The following is a 23003-nucleotide window of genomic DNA, read 5'->3' as shown; positions in this document are numbered from 1 at the left end:
GTGTTGTAAGCATTCATCAACTAGACGCTACACTGAACAGTGCACCAAGTTACTGATTTCTTCCCTGTCTGTAAATTATAAAGACATTAACCCCTAAGCACTGGCAAAGGTTCAGCAGTAATAATTACAACCTGTATACCTGGAATTTCGATGGAACTTTTAATTGGCCAAGGCATTCTTCCTCAATTCCGCCTCTAAACTGCTCTATATATGCTATTACACAGCAACCATTTTCAGCCCAAAGCTGGCTACATTTTATTAGTGTGTCTTTTTGGTGGATAGGAAGTGTCTGCTCTTTTTATTTCTGTCTGTACTGCAACAAAGGTAAGATACTACAAGCACTGTGAGATCGATACATGTCTCTATACAATTCTTCTGCAGAAAGCTAAAAAAAGAAAAAAAGAGGAAGGACCCAGAAGCAGGTTGATGACACCATAAAGACTGATTTAAAAACAAAAAGGAAAATTATTAGGAAAAAGCTGCCCTAGCTATTCTATTCTAGTCAAAGCCTTTGGCCTCCTGACCAGCTAACTGGAGTTTCCATTCCAAGCTGACTGCAGTTTCGCTACAAAACATCATTGCCATTATATCAGCCAACAGGTGACCGTTTTACCGTTAACTAGCACAGCTAGAAGTCCAAGAGAAACAAAAACGACTGGAAACCTGTGATACTGAAAAGGCTGTGCAACAGCTTTTACTGATCTGAACCGAGAATCAGGGGCTGGTAACTCATCTGTAGCTTCCTTAGCACCCTTGGCAAACGGGGTGTTTTATTTACCTGTCGCACAGGCATGCTGTGTATGATGGATCCCAGCTGGAAAAGCAGGACTGACTGATGGCAGCAACCCCTGTAGCTCCAGCCAGGACACACTGCAGCACGGACAAGACAGTCACGCGCGGTTCCAGGCACCTCACAGCCTCCGCTTCTATACTCTTTTCAGATCTGCCTTATTCCTTGAAGAATTTAGGAAACTAGGACAACATATTCCCTTCACTCCGATAATCAGCAACTCTGCAATCAGCATAATCAAATAAGGATTGTTGTCTTTCCCTTGTGCAATTAATCATTTAATTTTGGAGGCAGCTGGAAGCAGCGATGGAGGCAAGAGTCCATTAGGCACTGTTTGACATGGGCCAGCCTGACCATCTCCCTTTACTGACAACCCAAAACCAACATAAAACCATGGGAGGTTTTATTTGTATTGTTAAACTTTATCCTGTTTAGAACATTAACTTAAAAAAATAGACTTACATAATTTTATGTAACTATTTATACTAGAAATAGAGTCAGTGGTATCTTTTTTACCAGGTAAAGAGCATTCTCTCTCTTTTTTCTTTTTTTTTTTTTAAAGCCAGCATCTTGGTGTTAAGAGTTCATAGCCAAAATATGCCACATCAATGCCAGGTTTCCAGTGCCCACCTTGTATACCCAGCTACTGTCTAAAATGACTAAATAACCATAATAGTTCCACCTTTGCACATGAAGCAATCCCATGGCAAAAAAAAAAAATCGTGCAGATGCAATAAAAACGAAAATATACATTTCATTTAATGCACACTTGTCCTTTGAGTGCTGCCTGCAGGATATCAGCACCTGGCTTGGGACCATTTGTAATAAGATAATGAACATCAAATATGAATTATCTTGGCCAGCCCCCTGTTTTTGACTCATTTTCTTTTCCTACAATTGCATTTTTTCCCTGTTCATCAGTGCCAAGCACACCACCTTAAAATTGTAACTAGTCAAAAGCTCCGGTTTCGCTTCTTGGTGTGCCAGGATGAGACGAACAATACCTCCCAGTCTTTCAGTACTAAGAATTTGATGCAAATAAAATAAATCCCAAACTACCTTTTTCTTCCACTTTTGTCAGGTGTTTCAGAAAAGCCTCTGTTCCTCCTACACCATTTCCATGTCTCCCATGCTCCCGGGTCAGCCTCTGCTCCCCAAGACCAAGATGCTGCAACTTTTCCATTTTTCAGAACGCATTCATGTGGAATAACACAATGTTTTCTAGTGTGGCAAATAGGCAGTTTATTAAACTACAGATGTCCAACCAAGAATTACACAAGGAACTCCAAAGGGGTTTCAGGAACCCTGTGAGCGCTCAAGCAGCGGGTTTTCCTTATGACCAACCGAAACATGTGGGATTTCTACCGTTACCTCTACCAGGTAAAAGACTGTCAGAACTCCCAAGCTAACAAATATTTGGGAAAAACGTAACATGAAGCACACATTTTTTGGTCTCCAGCTATCAAGCTGATAGCATCTGTGTTTTTGCCAGTCCCAAATCACAGTGATGCTGGGAAGTCAGCAGCATTTTAAAGAGACAATTCAACCCCTGTCTAAAACTATCAGGTTGTCCTTTTCATCGCTGGTAGCAGCGAAGGAGGGAAATAAAAAACAATCTATACCATATAGCATGTCCAGACATGAGTTCACAGGCTCCAAGCCAACTGGGAGCAGCCTCAGTGTGGTCTTGAGCCTGAGCTAATATTTTATTCCATCTTGACAGGGACTGAATCTTGCTCATGTCTGGCGGGCAGCACCAAATAAACCACATCCACGTCGCTGCTGATCAGCTCTGAACACAAACGACTCATTGGTATTTGCCTGCTATATGCCATTATATGCCATAGGGACACACAGGGAATATTTATATGAGGTGGCCTATGATGCCATGGCTCTCTCCATCTCAAAGAAAAAGAAATTAAACCATAACTTAAATAATTAATTTGTTATCAATTGCTGTTTAACTTGCCAGGAATCTCTCAATTAGGGAAGTGCAATTTGATGGAATAATCCTACTATTGAAATTGTTGATAAAGTAAAATGTGATATTTTTTTCTCTTAAAAAGAAAAAACAAAACAAAACCTAATGCAAGGCCAGTTGTATTTCATAAATCATCAGGCTTTAGGAAATCTCAAAATATAAATGGGATTTTTCTTTTCCAGCTTGTCAGTAGAAGCAAAGGCCCTGCCAACATAAACCATCAATGCATACTTGTCTGAGAAACCGTGATGCCAGAGTAAAACTTGGCTAGGACAGCATTATATTAAACTGTGATATATTATTCTGCTGTACTACACAGGGGAAGTTAAGTAAATCAATAAATCTGATATCCATGAGTGCAATTAAACATTTGGTTTTAATGAACCTCAAAGTTATATGCATTTCTAAACAACAATAATAAAAAGCTCTATTACCACTGGAAGAGGAATATAGATGTTTTCAGTCTGTAAGAAATTAATTAGACTATAGAGGGCTGTCATGTTTACACCCCACATATTCCCACCGAGTCTGTCTCTGCCCACAGACACAGCTGAACACTGTACAGTGCCCAAGTGCCACCTAAAAACCTACATTTTGTAACTGATGCTACAGCTTCAAAAGTAAAGGGACCCATCCCACAGCTGTAATACCTATTTCAATGAGAGTTTTAGGTGAATAGATGACAGAATTGGAGCCTTGTGGCCCCGCAGTGGTGTTGTCATGATGCTCGTGATGGAGGTAAAGCAGTTCCTCACTAGAGTGGTTTTCAACATGCATATCAGGTGATCTGTAAAATAAGGCATTTTTATTTATTTTTCTTATCAATTCTGCATTCTCAGGACTTTGTGTAACAAATTCCCAGGCAAGTCAGCAGACAAACAAACAAAAGAGGAATGAAGTAGTGAATGAAAACTTCACTTTTAGTCCATTTTAATAAGTTGCAGATGAATACTACTGGGATAAGTGAACAAGATGATCTATCAACTGTTTTTCTAATGGGCTAGGTGATCCTTAGATATTTTCCAAATGATTTGGTCATTCTTTAACTTTAAAGAACTGGGAAAAATACAGAGAATGGGATCTGGACTGCAGAGACAGAAGCAGCCCTGTCTGCCCCACTGCCCTGGGCAGCCTTGGACAGGCAATTCACATCTTTCTGCATCGGTTCCCCACCTTTAAAATGGGGGAAATTTTAGTAACCACAGACGGTAACTATATATTGGCAAAGAGTATCACACAAGACCCAAATAATACCATTAGCCTACTACACTGCACATCAGGATTCCATTAAAATAACAAATCTGACCCAAATGAAGAAAGGGCAGTCTCTCAAAGGGAGGTCAAAGCAGTAGCATTATTGAGTTTACATTTTGCAGTAGTGGTAGAGGTGTTCACACGCAGACACATCATTAGTCAAATAGTTTTAGTCCAGCCAGTGCCTTTCATTAACCTGAAAATATATTCTATAGCACAGTGTCTAAAATGTAGTCATACCCAGACACTACTGTAACTCGCACTTAATCCTTTCTCGGTGCAAGACAGATTTGTCCAGAGCGAACGCATGCTGCTCTAAACTTTGATGCCTGGAATTTAAGCAGGGAGTTACTTGAATTGAAAGCGATAATGCAATTTCATGTCCAGCAACTGGGTTGCAAGAAACAGTAATTGTTTTATCAGAGAAAGTGTCACACGTAAGGTCAACGGAGAGGGTGACGAGATATACCAAGGAAAGTAGAGAAAAACCAAGAAGGAAAGAGCTGTTGGCATCAGTGCCAATTTAAGGAGCACATTTTATAGCACGGTGCAGCAAACAGCGTAACAATAAATGAAGGCTTGATTCAAACTTGAACATCACATTAATGCTTACAGGGTGCTTTTCCAAGTCACAAAATATATAAAAAAAATTTTAGTTTTTTTTTTTTTCCTAAATTAAGGGCTGTCAGACACACACGATGGAGAAGGGGCAGGCTCAAATAGATCATCTCTCACGCTTGTCCTGGCAGCCCCAGTGATGCTTTGGGATTACTGTGCACCACAATTGTCAAAAAATGGACATAATGTTCATCTCAAAACACAGAGGTGATCGTGATCCAGGAACTGTTCGACACTTGAACAGCCAGAATACAGAAGCTATGAAACCACAGAAGCTGAACACTTTCTAATGTTAAGTTTAAAAACCTAGAGTAGTTTCACAGTCCAACAACTTACAAACCGTGCGAGATGTTTATATGAACTAAAAGCTCTTCAGAAAGTATGGAGAAAAAGCAAACATCCAAACCAGTGCTTTTCTCAACTGGGATTTCCTCCTAACTTCTTTTTTTTTGGATGAAATCTCCCCTTCTGTTGGGAAATCATGCTTGAGGAGTCATGAGGAATTTAATTTTTTTCTCACTGGTTTCCTACTTCCAACCCTTTTTTCAAATAGTTGATGTCTGGAGTGTCATATTTAAATCTCCTCTTTAGCTGACTGTGTCTGGGAAGCAGGGAGTTCAGCCAGACCATTGGAAAAATGGATGGCTCTAGTATTGGCGGCCTCATGTAGCATAACTATGTAATCCCATTAAAAATGACACTCTATTCAGTTCTGGGGCCTTATCCCCATCACTGTCGTTGCGGGCACAGCATCTTTCAGTCGCTGAGGAGTAAATGACTGAATACTTTTTGTATGTGTGAGCGGGTTTATTATCTAGCAACTGGGTAACTCCGAGGAATTCTTAGATTTTCAAGGGTGTTTCAGAAAGAAAAGGCTTCCTGTGAGATTTGTATCCTTAAACTCCCGAGGCATTTCTGAGAGCGCCTCTCAGGCTCCCTCCAGCAGCGAGGTCACTGCGGATGCTTCTGGAGCCACATGTCCCCGTGCCAGCATCCTCCGCCAGCCCCTGGACCATGGACATTGTGCTCATCTTCGGGCTGTGTTTTCTGTGCATTTGCTGCATTCTGCACTTGCAGAGAAAGTCATAGGGGAAATATCATTCAAGTCTATACAAATTTATCATCAAAGACGTGTTTGGTGGCTACAGGCCAAAGCTACTTGCTAAAAACTTGAAGAGCCTCCAAGCTAGATAAACAGAAGGGTATTTCCTCAGGACAGGAAGGAAACGACTTGACTTTGTCATACCTTCACCTTCCCACAAGCTTTGACAGTCTAATTGGCTTTCTTATCCAGCCGGAAGCGCTGGAAATCCTGATTATCCATTGTTCCCATTTCGTGCATTCAGCATTTACCGTCTCCTCTCTGCCTTTCAGCTCTTCCTCCTCCGGAGGAGCCAGCAGGATACAGATTACGGCATGATTATATTCTCCTCTAACCTGCATTTTAGGCAGCTATCAGTGTCAATCTAACTATTTATGCCATTGTAATCCTATATGAAGCGAGGCACTCAAATGTTATGTCTGAGAGGATGTAACATAGCTGGAATACATGAGTGCCTGTGTAAAAGAGCCGAGTCTACTTCTCACTTATCTTCATATCTCACCCCCTCTATCTGCCTGAAAGAAGTAAACTAGTCAAATCTGCCTTCATGTGCAGATTTTGCACTTGATTCTTCCTCTAGCTCATTATAGAGTAATCCTGTCATATTTACAAGCTAGTAACACATCTTAAATGCTCAACCATGTGGTTGCATTGCAAGTAAGAACTTGATGGCTGCAGCAGGTCAGAGCAAGGTCTCTCCAGCTCAGCACCTTGTCTCTGGCCCTGGCCAACAGCAGATTCTTAGGGGTCAGATGTAAGAACATGACAAATACCCCTGGTATTTTGTCTGTACCCCTGGCTGCGACAGCATGAGCGTCAGAGACACCTTTGGATTTGACAGCCCTGGAGAGGCTCCCCTGGCTGCCCTCCTCAAATTGGCTCATCTTTTTTGACTCTACTGATAGTTTTTACATTGACACCCACCTGTGACACTGAGCTCTACAGCTTCATCAGGTGGTGAACAAAAAGTACTTTCCTTTGCTCTAAAGTTTCATTTGATGTCTCCTAATTTTGGGGTTATGAAAAATATTCAGTAGTTGTCCCCTCCTCAGAATGACATTCAACATCGTTTTATCATAACCTTTCCTCCGTCATCTCCTTTCAAAAGTGATAAATCCTAGTCTATTTTCTCACCTTGGATAAAAGCTGTTCCATACCTTTGATCACGATTTTTGCCCTTCTCTGTATCTTTTCTGGATATAATGCTTCTTTTTTCTGAAACGAGGATGGGGAGGAGAAAACAAGAACTGCATGCAGAATTCAAGATGTGAGTGCACTATGGATTTATAGTGGTAATGAGGGGTTTTGTTCTATCCTCTATTTCTGTCCCAGTAATTCCTATGATCCTTTTTGCTTCTGTGACTACCGCTGAGCACTCAGGCTTCAGAGCACACTGAAATGTGGAACCTATTCTTTATGACGAGTTTCATGTCTTTTAATGAACTCCCCTATCTGGGGGAAAAGACACAGTCCCTGCCTATCCACGCCTGGAACAATGCCCGAGGTGTCTGTGTAGCAGGAGCGGGAGGATATTAGAGCTCTGAGATTTCGGTGAGCTAACAGCTTGCACTTCCTTTCATTAGATGTTTTTCAGGCACTTAAACTTTAGTCCCATGCAACAGCTGTCTGAGGTAGGTAAGAATCACTAAATGGATTTCACAGACGGAGAAAAAGAGACAGAGACATTTGTCCAGTTCACTCAGAAACTGTCACAAAGCCAGGAACAGACTGAGAACGAGACCCGTCTTTCCTTCTACCGGCTGCTGCAAGCGAAACTGCTGCCGCACGGACTGTCCCCAGCCAGGGCTCCACGGCCACACCATGTCTGATGTCCTCACCCCTGCAGCTTGCAGTCTTTATCATACCGTGGAAAAACAAGAATCCCTACTCCAGCAAGCTGGTGGGCAAGTACACCATCCCACCCTATCTGTAATACCAGGAAAGTTGCCATGAAGTAGTTTTGCACTGTCCTACTTCCCATTATATTGTTTCAGCCTGGATCATGTGCACTAAATCACAGATTCATAGAATGGTTTGGGTTGGAAAGGACCTTTAAAAGTTGTCTAGTCCAACCGCCCTGCAAGGAGCAGGGACATCTTCAACTAGATCTTTCCACCCCAATTCTCAAGGGATACATTGCCACAATAATGTTTTGGTGGCAGACGTACACGGTGATGTGTGGGCCTGATTCTGGGAGATGTTCAGTGCCTTCAGAACCTCAGTGCAGCTGCTTGGGATTTTACACCACTTGGCCTTTTATCCCTAACCAGTTTTAAAGAGGGGGTCGGGATGGTTCAAGGAGCTGACAGCGCATAATGAAGCCTTTCAAATAGACATTGCTGGCTTAGATCAAGCACAGGTAATGCCTGGAAGTTACTACTATTGGTTATCAGGCTGTGAAATGAATTTTTTGAAGTAAGTCAACAAGCACCCTTATCACAAACTGTTAGCACTCATGGACAATCCTTTAACCTACCTCAGCAGTGAATGCAGCAGTTAAATGGACATGAGTATTGAGATGTATCCTCAGTTTCTCCTGCTAGAGCAAAACATGCGTTGACAGGGAAACTTATGTAAAATCATATTGAAAAAGATGCTGCTATGCTTCTTCTATGGGGAAGGAGTCTAATACTGTCAGCTTGCACTTTGGGGATTTATCTGCAATAGTGCCAGATGAGAGAAAATTGTCACTGCCAGCATATGTTGCCTTGACATAACCGACTACCTAAAACTAAGAAACAACTCTGTGAGCTCAATAATTGTAAAAAGAGCACATTAGAAGAGAGAAAATGCATTTCATGTGGACAAGAGTAATTTCTCTTGAGAGTTCTTCATTTGTTAGGTAGCTGTGGAACAAGACGTTGGTGCAGACCGTGTCTCACGCAGCACAGATTTTCCCGGTGGACCTTGCAGCAACGCAATCCCTTTCACTAAGCAGTGCTTAAAATACCAAGAGCGCTGCGTTATATTTTTACAGACTGTGAGAACGACTGGTGAATGCAGACTGCCATGGTCTATGCAAGGGCTTAATTATAGTAAACTTGTGGAAGATGCCAGATACGTATAAACGACCAATAAACTCCCCCCTCTCTGTGTGGGAATGAGCCACAGGAATCCCATCCACTCCAGCAAACGGGTCCCTCACCCAGGGAGAGGGGTCCTGGTAACAAACTGTTTGCTCTTTCTGCTGCTGTCTCTTCCCAAAGCTCCGTTAGAAAAGCCTTGATAATACCACTGTTGCCCAAAATGCTAAATCAAGGGAAAAAGAGTCCAGCTACTCATGCTGTTTGTAGATAAATTAAACAAACCCAGAAAAGGTTGACACAGCTGGAAATTTGACAGGAAAACTGGGTTTTCCAGGGAGAACGCTAGAGCCAATTTACAGTTAATTACTGTGATTTGGAACAGCTCTGTGAGTAAATACCAGTCTCTGATTGTCCAAGTAAGGAAGATAATTGTTTCCTGAACTGTGTCCATTGTGTATTTAAAATGCTGTCAGCCTGTTCATTTCTCAAACTCAGAAGAGATTTGGTTTTCGGCAATGTGAAGCTGCTACTCTTCTGTTAACAAGTAGCTAAAATCCGAATGCTGAACACCATACCTGCCATGAACACAATTTATTGAGCTCCAGAGCCACAAAGCAAACTCTCCTAATGACAAGGCTGCAGGACAGCGCATGAGTTCGCAGCTGCAAAGCAGAACTGGAGGGTCACCGGGCACTGCCAGCCCAAAAATGTGCCAAGCACCATGCTGCCGCAAAAGGGTATAGACAAGGATGGGCAGCAAGACAGAAATAACATCATGGAAAACCCCAAAATTGCATTTTCTACCTTTTTTTTTTTTTCCAAAGAAACTAGAGGGAAAATACTTTTACAGAGATTGCACCATCATTTCAAAACCAGGTATCAGTACATTCACTAAAAAGCAAAACAACAATCCAAGAGATACCAGAATGGTTCCTTAAGGAGCTCGCGTGTTACTGAACTCTTGGCTCACCTGAGTCCAGCGCAGGTACTGAGACTGACCGAGGAGTCGGGGAACCCTCGCACGGTGCCGTGGTAATAACAGTGATTCTGATGGCGAAAAAGAGAAAACATTTCTATAGTCACAAATGCTCTTTGCTCTCCAGTTTTCTCATGGTTTTCCATCCCCTTTATTTCAAAGTGATCATCAATTTCAGGCTATGGCATTGGGAACCACACTGAGAGCACCTTTCCTGCCCCGCTAAATATTCATCGTATTTAACAGTCCAAATGATTCCTGAGTGGAAAACCTGGGTGTTTTTTAAACCCCAAAGTGCTGGAGTGCTTTTGTTTTGTTTTGTGTTTTTATTAAAGAGGCTCAATGGCATTTAAACTGCATGACTTACCACCCTTGTCTGTGTTATTTTATTTGAAGCTAGCATTTAGGATATTTTACAAAATCAGATGAACAAATCAACTGACACATTTTACTACTCTCCACAGACACATATTTTTATTTAAGGTCATTTACATCTATGTATGTCTATAGGAGAAATTATAGCTATGTATTAACAAGATGTATAAAAAAGCCAATCCCAACCCTATAGTTTGGAAAAAAAATAATTTAAAAAAATCACAGACCAAATGAAGGGGAAGGGAAACAGGTTGGGAAGGAAACCTTTTATTGAATTACCCAACTGAGCGGCTGCATGTTATTAAGAACAACCAAGAATAAGAGGATCCTCTCTTTTGAGAGGCAACAATCCAATTTCATTTTGTGGCTGGGTTATTGTATTTCCTTAATAATCCACTGCTTGGAAAAGCCACCCACAACAGAGATACTTTCTCAGCACATGCACATATCTGTCTGGAATCAAGGTTAATTTTATTGTTGACTAAAGGTTATATTACATTCCAATTATGTGACTGGCTGGAAAGCAATGATGGTGTCACGTCCAGCAGTTCTTTTCTCATGGCTCCTTTGAAGCCACCCTAAAACTGGAAACACTGTTGTTAAAGGTTCCTATCTTAGTAGTGCAAAGGAAAGTTATCACTCAGGCTTCGACCTGACAGTCATCTCACTGTGCCTTTTTATTAGTCGGTTCGCTCACATCCATCTAGCTGCATTAATTAACATTTTCAGGTTTGGTGCATGGCTTTCACTTACAAAGCCTCACTTAGCAGGCTTCTAAAGACCACCTTGATTTTCTTAAAGGAAGCAATAGCCATGAAAATGCTGAGTAACATGGAATAATTGAGATATTAATTTTCTGCAAATAAGGTTGTAGCATGGGAAATATTTGTTTAGGGCATTTGTGTTTCCAACATGAGTAACTGAACACAGAACAGCAACTTCTGACGTTCTAAATACAAAGCTCAATAGCTGTTCTTGAAGAAAGAAATGACGGAAACAGGGTAGTGGTGTTTTACTCTTGGGTATTTTTATCATCAGTATTCATAAAGAGTCAGTAACACATTAGCAAGCATACAGCCTCAACAGAAAGGAGGAAGGACATACACTGAATTTTCTGGGGATGATTGCTTCAGTCACAAGTGCTATGGACATCAAAGTTTTCAGAGTGAGTGTACGATTTCACCTTATCATCAGTTATATGTGTCTAGTTGATAAGACATAAGAAAGAACACCCCTCACCTCAGCACTGACTCTCATACAGTGACCCCGAAACAGTCTGAAATCAACAATAAAGCAGCTTTATTCTCGTAACTTAAAGTACGTATAAGGTAGAGGCATGGTTCAGAGCTCTTAAGAAGCCAGTTTTTGGGGTTTAGCATCACTAGTGTTAAGCAGAGTTCCCAGTGAAACGGCGAGGGCAGCTGATATCTCATCCCACGCAGGCTGCTGCTCCACTCTGGTTGTCTTTATCAAAAGTGAATTATGGCAAATGTCCTGATTTTCTTTCCCTCTCCACAGATAGCTTGTCATTTTATTAACTTTGAGCTCCTTGTTGTGGCCCATTTCACAATTTCTCCGAGATGCACATGCTACATGATGCCAAAAAATGTAAACTTACCAGACCATGGCCTGCAACTGGACTGGTAGAAAATTGATTTCTAGCTCAGTAACTCCACTGGACTGCAGGATTTTTTTTCCCTCCTATTAAATCTTTTTATCCCTATAAACTATTATATAAAATGGATGACCCCCTAAAACCAAATAATTATCATGGCTGATTCGTCATACTTAAAACAGTACTCTGCCCTTACTTGAGACCATTGAATAAATACCAGCTTTTGACAACTGCAATTTTTTCAAGTGCTATAAACCAGAAAAATAACCTGGACACTGACTTGTGTGCTAGAGAAATTCTCCAAACGACAGCTCCACAAACCTGACTTGCTCTGACCCCCAAGCAGAATTTGACCAAGCAACTCTTCAATGGGCAACTGGATTTGGTTTCAACTACAGACTATATTGATGTTCTCTGTGAAGAAGAAATATAAAAATAAAATCACAGAGACTTATCTTTTTAAACCATATTGCAGCCTTTAGTAAAAAAATGAATTCACTGATCTCTCAAAAAATATTTTAAGCAGCAATACGCACTGTTGGTATTAATCATGAGTTACTGCCATTCTGAAAACAGACTTTTTCTTAGTAAGGAAAAGCCTAGCTACCGTTAGCTGGACACATATTCATGTTAATGTGGGTTAATCTGTCAGTTCTGTGCTTCATTTCTTTCCTTTTACTTCCTTGAGGAATCTATACAGCCTTTCTAAAACAAATGACTATTTTCTAGTAAGCTGATTTTGAAGAAGATAGGAGCATCCAGCAAAAAGGCAAACATTGAAAGGTTTCAAAATGATAGCTTTACTTGGGAGGTCTGGGGCTACAATGAAGATGCTTTTTCAGAAGAAAGAAAGATGTTATGCATAGAAATAAAGCCTTTCACTGATCCCAGCAATGCCCATTATGGATGGGAACACAACGATGCCTCTTCTGACAGCATCAATAAGCGAGTAACGTAACACAACTACTACTTTCTAGGACTTAGGCAGATAAAAGATAAACTTTGTAATAGCTTGCTCCATTGTTCCTAATTAAGGCATTTATACTGTCAGAGGACAGAAGTATTACCGCCTTGAAGTATTTTTTATTAAAGGAAGTTTTTAACTACTGATTTCAATATGGATCATATTAGCCATATATTTATGTATCTATATATCTATACACACACAGAAATATACACATATATACATAAAGTATATCCACAACAACCTTATGGTCTGGTTTAAAACAAAACAACCCAGCCAAGCAAGCCCCTCTCCCAAAGCCCAGCTATGGTTTCCCCAATGTGGAATGACACCCAAGCCTTCACAATCTCTGATGTGGGTTTCTGCACTATGGAAATCAGATATTTAGGGCTTTCTTCCTAACTGAACCAGGACTTTCCTCCATAACTCATCAACAATGGCTGTGCTTATTATAAAATTTTAATGGGCATAGTTCCAAGAAGCTGAATAGATCTTACAGATTTTAAAAGTCACCTGGTTAAAACCCCACAGCTTGCCTTTAAAGTCTCTCTCTAAAGATTCATGTGTAGGATCATAGCAGTCAAAAAGGTAACTGAAGGCAACAATAAAAAAAGATCACACATTGAGCTGTTTCATCCCCTGGCTCAGATCCCAGCAGAGAACACTCTGGGTTTTAACGACGCAGCATCATCTACCCACGAAACGCCAACCTTACCTTGTAATTGCGGGTGAGCACCACGTTAGTGCCGTCTTTCAAATAATGTGTTTCTGTGAAGCTGCTGGCTAACAGGCCCCTGAAAAAAACCCACAGCACATGTCATATTAAGGCCACATCACCTTGACTTTGTCCTTCAGCGGTTCCATTTGAGACAGCGATCAAAGCCAAGCATTAATGATACGATGACTACCAGGGCTGCGTGCAAAATAAGGAAAAATGTAACTCCAAATACTGAAGCTGCAGTACATGAACGATTCCTTCGTTAATTGTGAAAAGACTACAAGTTTCCAGCCTGCTTTCTCTTCCAAATGAGGACTGCGAGCCAGCACATCTCAGTATTGAATCTTCCATGTAATTTTCAACACATTTTGTGTTAAATCTGAATTCTAGACATTTGGAGTATTGTTAAGCAATGGTGGTTTATGAAAAAGAAAACCCTTTTCCCTCTGTGACTTGTTTTACTATATGTGTTGTATTCATCAGCAAGTGACCACCCAAATGAAATCAACTTCTTCCATTGACACTCAAGGAAAAACACGGCAGGACTGGATTTATTCTGATCATCTGAAAAGGATATTCACAAATGGAAATCTAATGACTTGAAATTATGTATCAGGAGACGGTGAAAAGACCATGTCCATGATGAGACATTTTGTTCTCATTCTCTCCACACTTCCCCTCCTGCCTTTAGCAACGATATAAAAGATTTTGACTTGCAATTACCATTTTCCGGACTCTCCAGAGAGGGGCATGCGCGTGACATCCATGAAAACTTTTCTTTTTTGTAGTAAACTTATGGAAAATGGAAAGCAACATCAGCTTTTTTTTAAGTCTTGTTATTGATCTGTTTTTCAACTCCTTATCTAAAGAGCAGGAAGGCCAGAAGGAAGAAAACATGTTCACATTTACTCCTAACACAGGCATTAAGCTACGTACCTCAACACGAACATTGACATTTTGACAAACAGTCCAGTGAAATGCAAAAGCACAATATTAAGGAAACCAAGATAAGTGCCACCATCACCTTCTGAAAACTGGAGAGCCTGGAGTACTGAAAAATCTTTGGCACAGAGTTTCACAATATTCTGTTCCACTTCAAAGAAGTGTTTCTCCCTTGGCTTGTTCATTTGAACAAACCAGGCCCTTTCTTTTATTTAAAGCTGATTAATGCTAAACACTTGCATATATACTAGTGTGAACTAGTGCACAGTCTCAGTATGCCTTTCTTGCACTTTGTATAAACCTTAAAAGAAAGATTTTTATTGCTGATTCATTTGCATTGCGTTAATATCCAATGACTCAGTCATGATCAGGACCTGGTCGTGCTAGGAACTACACAAACACTTATTACAGAGAAAATCTATCTTAAAAAGCTTGTATCTTAAAGTAGAAGAAAAAGAAAAACAACACTGAATGGAATAAAATTTAAAAAAAAATCAAAAAGAAAATTTAAAAAAGAGAAGGAAATGGCATCCTAAAAAGACAAAGACAGCAAAGACACAACACAATGAGTATTCAAGTACGGATTATCGTTCTACATTTTTTAGCTTGTGGGAAATATCAGCGTATCAATAGACAGCGAATGTTAAAACACGGCAGCCCTTGATGCGTTACAGAGGAACTGCTCTGGATCTCGGCCAACCCCCACACCTAGAGCAGGATTTGGTTTCCTAACCAAGCATCTCGCTTTGATTTAGGTGTCCATACATCCAACAATCGGCTCTGCAGGGACTCCTCGGATGGCACTTGACACCCACGTTTATCTCACCCCTTGTGCCTGCAGCCTCTGGCAGACCTGCCTGAAACAAAATGTGCTGTATCCGTGTTTCCTACTGTGTCATTATCACAAAGAGCAGCTGCTTTCTTAATTATCATTATTATTTATGTAACACCACTGCTATCTCTTGCAGTTTGCAGGCATTCATTACCTTTGTAAAGGCAAAAGGTAAGATCCCATCACTGTCAAATCCAGCAGAGTTCTGCTGTGCACATTTTGGAAATGGGATTTCATACACGATACCAGATCGATTTTTATTTAATGGGACAAAACACAGGCACTGATAGAGTAACACATGTAGCAGAAAGGCAAAGTGATAGAGCAATATACTGGCTTTGTGCTCTGCTATTTCCACAGTGTTTGACAGCAATGATGATAAAGGTGACCCTTCTGCTTCTGTTCGTTCTACCCTCAGGCACAGATTTAGAAAGTATTTCATGGATTTGTAGATTTTAACACCAGAAGGGAGCGCTGTGATGAGCAGTCTGACCTGCTGCATTACATATGCCATTTGACTCAAATTAATTTTCTGGTACAATGTTATGCAACCAGATCCATTTTTTTACTTCATAGAGCCCTTGTCTAGATCTCCCATGATGAAGCAGCTACCACAAGCCTGGTAAGTTTTTAACAGTTAATTAAGTTCAATATAAAACACTGCACTTGTATCTAGGGTGACTGTGTCAATGTTCGGTTTCCAACCACTGGATCTCATTCCTTTACATCAAGGCTTCTTCATTTGAGTCTTTCATGGTCAATTCTACTTACTATGGTGAGGAAATATCACAGGTAAACAAATTCCTGGTGTAGCTGTCCGGCATGTTTCATCAGGATGAAAGTTTGCTATCTATCTACTCTGATGAAAATACCAGTCGAACAGAAGAATTGCCAGTGTGAGCAGTAAAAGAATGGCAAGAGCACCAAGATGATGGAGTCCCACTGCTGGACTAATCTAATAAAGTAAAAAGCATGTCTCAATATAGAAGCCAAAGTAGGATTTCAAATCATGGAAATTTCATGCACCACTGAAGGACCTTTTTAAGAAAATGAGAAAGTTTTTCAGGAGTCTGCGCTAACACTCCTTCGGTTTAGTAACCAAGACCTCATTCCTGAGACATCTGTTCTCCTGCCACATGTGGCACCAGTCCTGGTTTGAGAACAAGCCAGAGGAATGGGCTTCTCCAGGCTGGAGAGGCTGGGGACCTCGACAAGACACGTCACCAGGGAGTCCAAGCATTTCTGGCACAGAAAGAAGCTGTTATCCCCACTTTCAAAATGTTTAATATCTTAAAAGCTGTGTAGCCGAACAAGCACGCAGCACAAGTGTCCAGGGACGGCAAGTCATGTAAAGGCATTTCTTAAAAGGTTACGGAAACTAAGTGTAACAAGCACTCAAATTCCACAAGTCAGTGTGCACCACTTCACTTTCCAATTACGGCAATATTGTTTAACATACCAAACAATGAATTCAACATATGTATCTATCAGGTAATTTAATTACCCACCCCCCTGCCTCCCAAAGATATGCAATGTAATGGATTGATTTACATTTCTGTTTTTGACCCACAGTAAAGGAGATTAATAGAGGAAAGTAAATTAATTTAGATGGCAAGCTACTTAACCTAATTGGATCAATGTAATTCTGAAAGACCAGGGATCAAAATAACATTAATATATCATACTGCAATTCATCACCATGTCTGGAGTTTGAAATGCTCAGCAGTACTAGATGACTACCAATTTTTTGCACTGCACGAAAAGGAAACAAATGCTATCAAGAACTGCATCAACTGCTAGATACGATTAAAAAAAAAAAAAAAGTAAAAGCAACACCACAAATTTCTCATTTATTCTCCAGAGATGTAAGAGCACATTTCTTCAGTTAAATTACTTTTGTACTTAGTCACTATGCTTGTCAGCATCATGGATTTTTCCACAGTTCCCAGAACCAAATTAACAAGTAGAAGCTTCGATGGCCCAGAAGGACAAGTTTTATCCCCCCTGATCTATGACAGATGCAGCAGAGGCTCCTTCATCCTCTGTAAATCAGCAGGAAGCGAAACATTTTCAGGTGTCAAGCAGCTTCCACCAACCTAAGCCTCAGGGAGTATGATGAAAGTTATTTAAACTTCTAACCCTCACCTTCCCCAACGTGAAGTCTTAGGTGGTCTGTTGAGGGAGGGGGAAAATGCCTTCCATTAAACACACCAAATTTTTTACTCAATCCATTTAGTGACAGGAATGGTAATTTAATACGGTGCCTCTTGCAAATGAGAAAAATCACTCTCTGCTCTCCGGGCTCCAATATATTATTTTGAAAGGTTATAATGATATTTCATCACCCAGGGAGAGTCAGAAAGACGGAGTCGCAGAAGTCAGACATGGAGAAAATCTAGTGGATCATGTAGACGGTCTCCCTGGAAGCCAAGTATGCTGTACATCAAATTAGGTTCTGTCTCATGGAGCTTCAAATATCAGAAGCAATGCTGATCCCATCACTTGCAGAGGGAGATTACTCTGTGTTCCAACACATGTTACTGTCATTATGCATTTCCTGATATTAAGCCTTTCCTAGTTTCACTTCTTTAACTAGCTGAAACAATTGCTTTTCCTTCTTGATACATGCATCATTTAGATAGGTGCAGATTATTACCAAATTCTCCCTTAATCACCCATGTGCCAAGTAGAACATGCCAAGCTATAAAAAAATGACAAGTCAGGAAAAATCTAAGTATTGTCACAGAAGGAGCAGACAGCAGGGTTTCCCTTGGTGATCCAGGAGAAACCAGTAGACAAAAGCCAAAAGAGAAAATCTCTTACTAACAGCACACGGGCTTGCTTTTCGATCTGTCTCAGGATGCCCTGTGCCTTTGGTTGCCCTCCCTGTTCCAGGTCATGCCCCTGCAATACAGATGCAAGGAGGAAGACAGCAACATTATTATCCATCAAAACGGATCTACAAGTCTTTTAAAGTTGCTCTGTGAGACTGAAAAGATTCAACAGCACTGCTTTAAAGCCAAACAATACCACGGTCTGCTCCATGTCTCTTCCACATCCTGGGTGGCGTGTGGCTGTCACACATCTCAGAAGGACTCTGCTTTGCTCTGGCATGACATGGAGCATAAAACTTGACCTTTGCTTCAGCAAGGAATCAGGGCCGGTGGAAGAGACCCAAGGATTTACAATAACAAATCCCTGCTTCTGCCAGGACTAATTGTCAAGTGCTTGTGAAAAAGCAGGGAACTGGGCCTCTTCTCTTGGGCAGAGGCTCTGTGGCATACAGCCCAAACCAGGGACGGTGTGATCTGCCTACTGCCATCAAGCATTAACCAGCACTTCGGGATGGGGTAAAGTGCTGCAGGAACTGGACACTTAGCTAAAATCCCATGCCCGAAATAGAAACACCATAAGCAATTTCTAAAAGCAGCTGTGTTTACTTTCGAATCTCATGGAGGTGTAAAGCAGCCTCAGATCTGAACTACAGCTTCGTCAACTTTGATTCAGAAGCCTGACATGCCTAAGAATAAATCTCGGGTATTCTGCATTTAAACTGCAAGACTGACAGCACTGAGATGTATGATCTGTGTTTCTGCAACTCCTCATCCTGTGGAAAGGTTTGGAAATGCAGCCCCTAATTGTCACCTTAAACCTGGTTTCAAATATGACCATACATGGCCATCTCTGTTTTGGGGTTCGACACCACAGCAATGCATCCTTGGTTAGGAGGCTTCACAGGGATGTTTTAAATTACACAGAGAAGGTGGCTGTGAACCTACTGAGCTTCAGAGAGGAACATACACTTCTCCTACTCTTAAGTTTGCTTTTCTGCTTACCTTTGGTTTTGACTCACATCTCAGTATAGTTACAGTAGTTCAAGAACTGATGATTTAGGAAAAAACATTAAAAAATCCTCCTAAACGACGACAGTCAGCTGCTCTCCTGACTCTGCGGGAGCCCCATCGCTAACAAGCCCCTGGCAGTGCAGGGCTGACTCAGACCCGACTCCGCTGCTTCCCATCTCAGCAACGCTGCCCGCAGCGCAGACATCGACCTTTCCTGATACTTGCTACTCTTCCTCCTCCTTCCCAATGATAAAGTGCCTGTTTTCTCCTCCATCCAAGTACTGCCTCACTCTGTTTCACAAATTCTTATTAAAAGCCCTCCGGCTACACATTGCAAACCTGGCCTACAAATGGAGGAGGTGAGGAGTGAAACATCTAGGCAGTTACAAAAATGTCATCTAAACCTCTGCCTCCTGACACCAGCACACTCCATTAATTCTTAAGCACCTCAGTTCAGGTCATTTTGACCTTTATACTGGCATGAGCTGTTATTTCTTCAATTGTTGTATTTCTTCACAGGTGTATCCATAGGAATCACCAAGCCTGTGAAGCCCGATGCTGCTGCAGTGGTGGTCTCGGTGCAGGCACCTCCTGATACACACAAAGGCGATATTCACAGAGGCGTTTTTCAATTCTCCTTTCTCATTACAATATAACGAATGAGTGAAGCACGGGTAATGAGTTTCCCATGCACAGGCGTCTAACATCATCCTATTCATAAAACCACCACATATTCTTTAAACACGCCGCTTTCTTTCCCCTTGTTTAATTATCTTAAGTGATTTGAAATGCTTTTGGACATTTTCCCACTGAATGTCTCCATAATATCCTATCTGCCACACTCCAGTGTGCTGCCACAGAGGGACTGCAATGTCATAACTGAAGAACCTGAGAGACTGAAATTTGCAGAATTTAATTAGCACAACAATTCCGAGTAAAAGAGGGGAGCAGAATAAAACTATAATAGCTAAGAAACCAACCAAGCATCCAAAGTTTCAATATTAACTCCAGGGTAGTAGCCTCCAGCCTATTTCACATAGTCTGCAGATAGACAATTTGAGTTGATCATATGCTACATTTGGAAAATATGGCTCTGTACTCCTAGCCAGTTCTTTTGATGCGGAAATTCATATAATCCTGAGTCTACTGGAGTCCGTGTTAACATCCCACTCCCATCCCCTTGCAGGAGCGGAACAGTATCTGGCACAGAGAGAGGAAATTTTCATAAACACACGCTACACCATTAAAAGCTCTGAGTTGTCCCTGGACAGTGTGTTGGAACACCGGTACTCTCATTGATAGTGCTGGGGACAGGGAGACAAGAGGGACAAGCACAGCTTTCAAAGCCTACAAGCTTCTGCCTTCACAACGAGTCACCGCATGAGGCTGCAGCGTATAGAAAACCAAAGAGCAGTCTAAGTAAACAAATCTGAACAACCTAGGGAGAAAACCACCTCCCTAGCTGGCAATCACTGAGTGATTGAGAGCTTATTGTTTCCTGACTGCTTGGAAAATAAATCATAAACCTCACCTCCCCAAACTTGAAAAGAAAAAGACTGAAATTAAATCGAGCACGTCAGCAGGCTCCCATGCTGGTCCAGGCTCTTGATGCACACCCTGCGTCCATTGCTCGTTGTAATGTTTGTGGCAAACATATATTTGCCAAAACTGCAGCATTTATTACATAATTCTAATTCCAAAAAGTTAATGAAGAGACTACTGCTAACCAGTGATGCAGTGACATGTTCTCCCTTTGAAGACGACAAACAGCATTGTTTTCCAATGAGGCAGGCAGGTAAAAAGAAATTCTTTCCCTAAAATGGCTTAAGCTTGGCCAAAACCCTCAGGGTAGTGGTAACAAGACATTAGGCACCCTGCACCTCAGATCATCATTAAGGGAAGAAGCAACCCACACGGCATGTGTTGGAAAATGAGAGGAACACCAGCAAGGTTGGCTCTGTCTTTGCAAGAGAGCTTGGGGAAACAGCAAAATTCTCCAGCAGCAGAGGGGACGGTACCGCTGCTGTGAGCTTTAAACCCGCTCATCTCGCGCAATCCGAAAGCCAAAGTCAAACTGGTGTCCCAGCATCCCGCCCATGTTAAACTCAAAGATCTTCTGAGTTTTTCACTGGCCAACTCCAATCTACCAGAGCAGCATCTGACAGTTTGCAGCATCTCTCTCACAGAATTGTCCTAGGAGAGCTCCTTGTGAGGAATATTTTACATTACCTCCTTGAGCAACCCTGTGTAGCGGAATAATAGAAATCCTGTTATCGGTTCTGCTGGGCAGTATGCCATGAAAAGCAAACACCTTCAGTAAAGGCTCCAAAATAATGCCAGGCACAAACTATTGTCAGCTACGGATAGATGACAGCACTTATTGGGTAACTGATTTTTGATGGAAAAATACAATTCTGTACATTTAGGCAAACTATGCAGGCTGCCCGCTTTAGAAATACTTTACTGCATGAGCTACATTAAGTACTTTTAACTCCAAATAATGGAAATGGCTGTGAAACCATGAAGCAACGTGCCAAAAGTTAAACCACTACTCAACTCTTACACCTCTGTATCTATGGTAGAGATCAAAAGTAATGTGCGTTGCTACACTGCAGGATGAACCTGCACAAATTTACACAACTCGGTATTCTGAACTGGCTTTGGCTACAGACTAACACGGCTCTGAAACCTCTGGCTCCCATTCCATGGATCTGTTCCTCAGATGACAATATTGTGGCTTCTTATGAAATGCATACTTGCTATCATTATTATGCTGCCACTAAAACTCATACAAGATAATCTAAGGGCTTTCTTTTTTTTAACATTCTGATCTTGCACGCAGAACACAGCATTAGAGTTACAGATTTAAGCAACACAGTACGATAAAATCATGGCTCAAAAGAGCCACTAGAAAACACGGAGACGTTTCAGAAGCGACAAAGTACATATACCACAAGTGGCAGACATAATATTTTAATGCATTATTTTCTAACATCACAGTACTGCCTTTCATAAACTAAATTCTTTATAGTCCCTGTAACACTTCTAGGATGGCATCTTTTCATTAAATAGTAACTTTGGAGATACTGGGCTGGAAAGCTGTCAAAGTCTATTCGAAATGTTTCATTCAATTAAATATGTCGTGTGTAGCTGAGTAAAATTATGCTGCTGAACAGATGTCATTGGGCAAACTGTCTAACTATACTTTCATCTGAACATTTCCAGACCAGTATAGAATTCTATTTAAAACATCCAAGAAAACTAGTCCTAACATGGAAAATTCATAAACATAGAAATTTAAGCAACTCCAGTGAAAAATCAGAACTTATTAAAATGTAACTAACAAAATGTAAATAGCACTGTGGGATTGCAAAAGGTTATATCCAAGCATCCGCAATACTTGTAGAAAAACAGGATCTTACATTAATGAAAAGCACTCTAACCAGCAATCACATCCTCTTTGTTATCTTACTTTTGCTTTTGAGTATGTGCCTGTAGGTTTGCATTTTTAATTTAAATGAAGTTGTCTTGGCATTTCTGCCAGTTTGCTGAAACATAAAATAGTATTTTTTTTTACTAAACCCATAATTTTTCCTTGCCACAAGTACGAGCCATTTGCTCTAAGTAGGCTGTTCTCGTATTTCACTCGCAGAACACCACTGACTTTTACAGATACACCTTCATTTTGCCCTACGCCTCACTGCCTCTCTCACTAACCTTTCACAATTCTGGATGAAGGGGACAGAGATGTGTATTTTTGTGCAAAATCTATGTTTAAGTTGCAGGCCTACAAATCCAGTGTGTATGCTCATTTAAAACTAAGTAGGTGCAAAAGCCATAAGATTAGCTCCAGATTGTCAGACTAAAGGTCCACCTAGGCCTATACTCTGTCTCAGTGTCCAATATTAGGGAAATAACTTGTGAAGAGGGCAAGCATGCTACATTTCCCTGAAATACTGCTCCAG

The 23003-nt window shown here is 41.1% G+C and overlaps 1 protein-coding gene across 1 annotated transcript in view; it reads right to left on the bottom strand.

The window, feature by feature from the left end:
• The window catches only part of ADAM12 (ADAM metallopeptidase domain 12), a 178020-nt gene that overhangs the window by 63854 nt on the left and 91163 nt on the right, over positions 1-23003 (bottom strand). The window contains exons 4-5 of the mRNA XM_065638798.1: positions 13417-13495; positions 9742-9818 (exon numbers count right to left, since the gene is read on the bottom strand). Of these exons, the coding sequence (XP_065494870.1) occupies positions 9742-9818; positions 13417-13495 (156 nt within the window). The remainder of the gene's footprint in view (positions 1-9741; positions 9819-13416; positions 13496-23003) is intronic.

Source organism: Caloenas nicobarica, chromosome 7, assembly GCF_036013445.1.
Source record: "Caloenas nicobarica isolate bCalNic1 chromosome 7, bCalNic1.hap1, whole genome shotgun sequence".
Lineage (NCBI taxonomy): Eukaryota > Metazoa > Chordata > Aves > Columbiformes > Columbidae > Caloenas > Caloenas nicobarica.
Note: the sequence above shows the minus strand (reverse complement) of the source record. Positions and strands in the feature narration are given on the sequence as shown.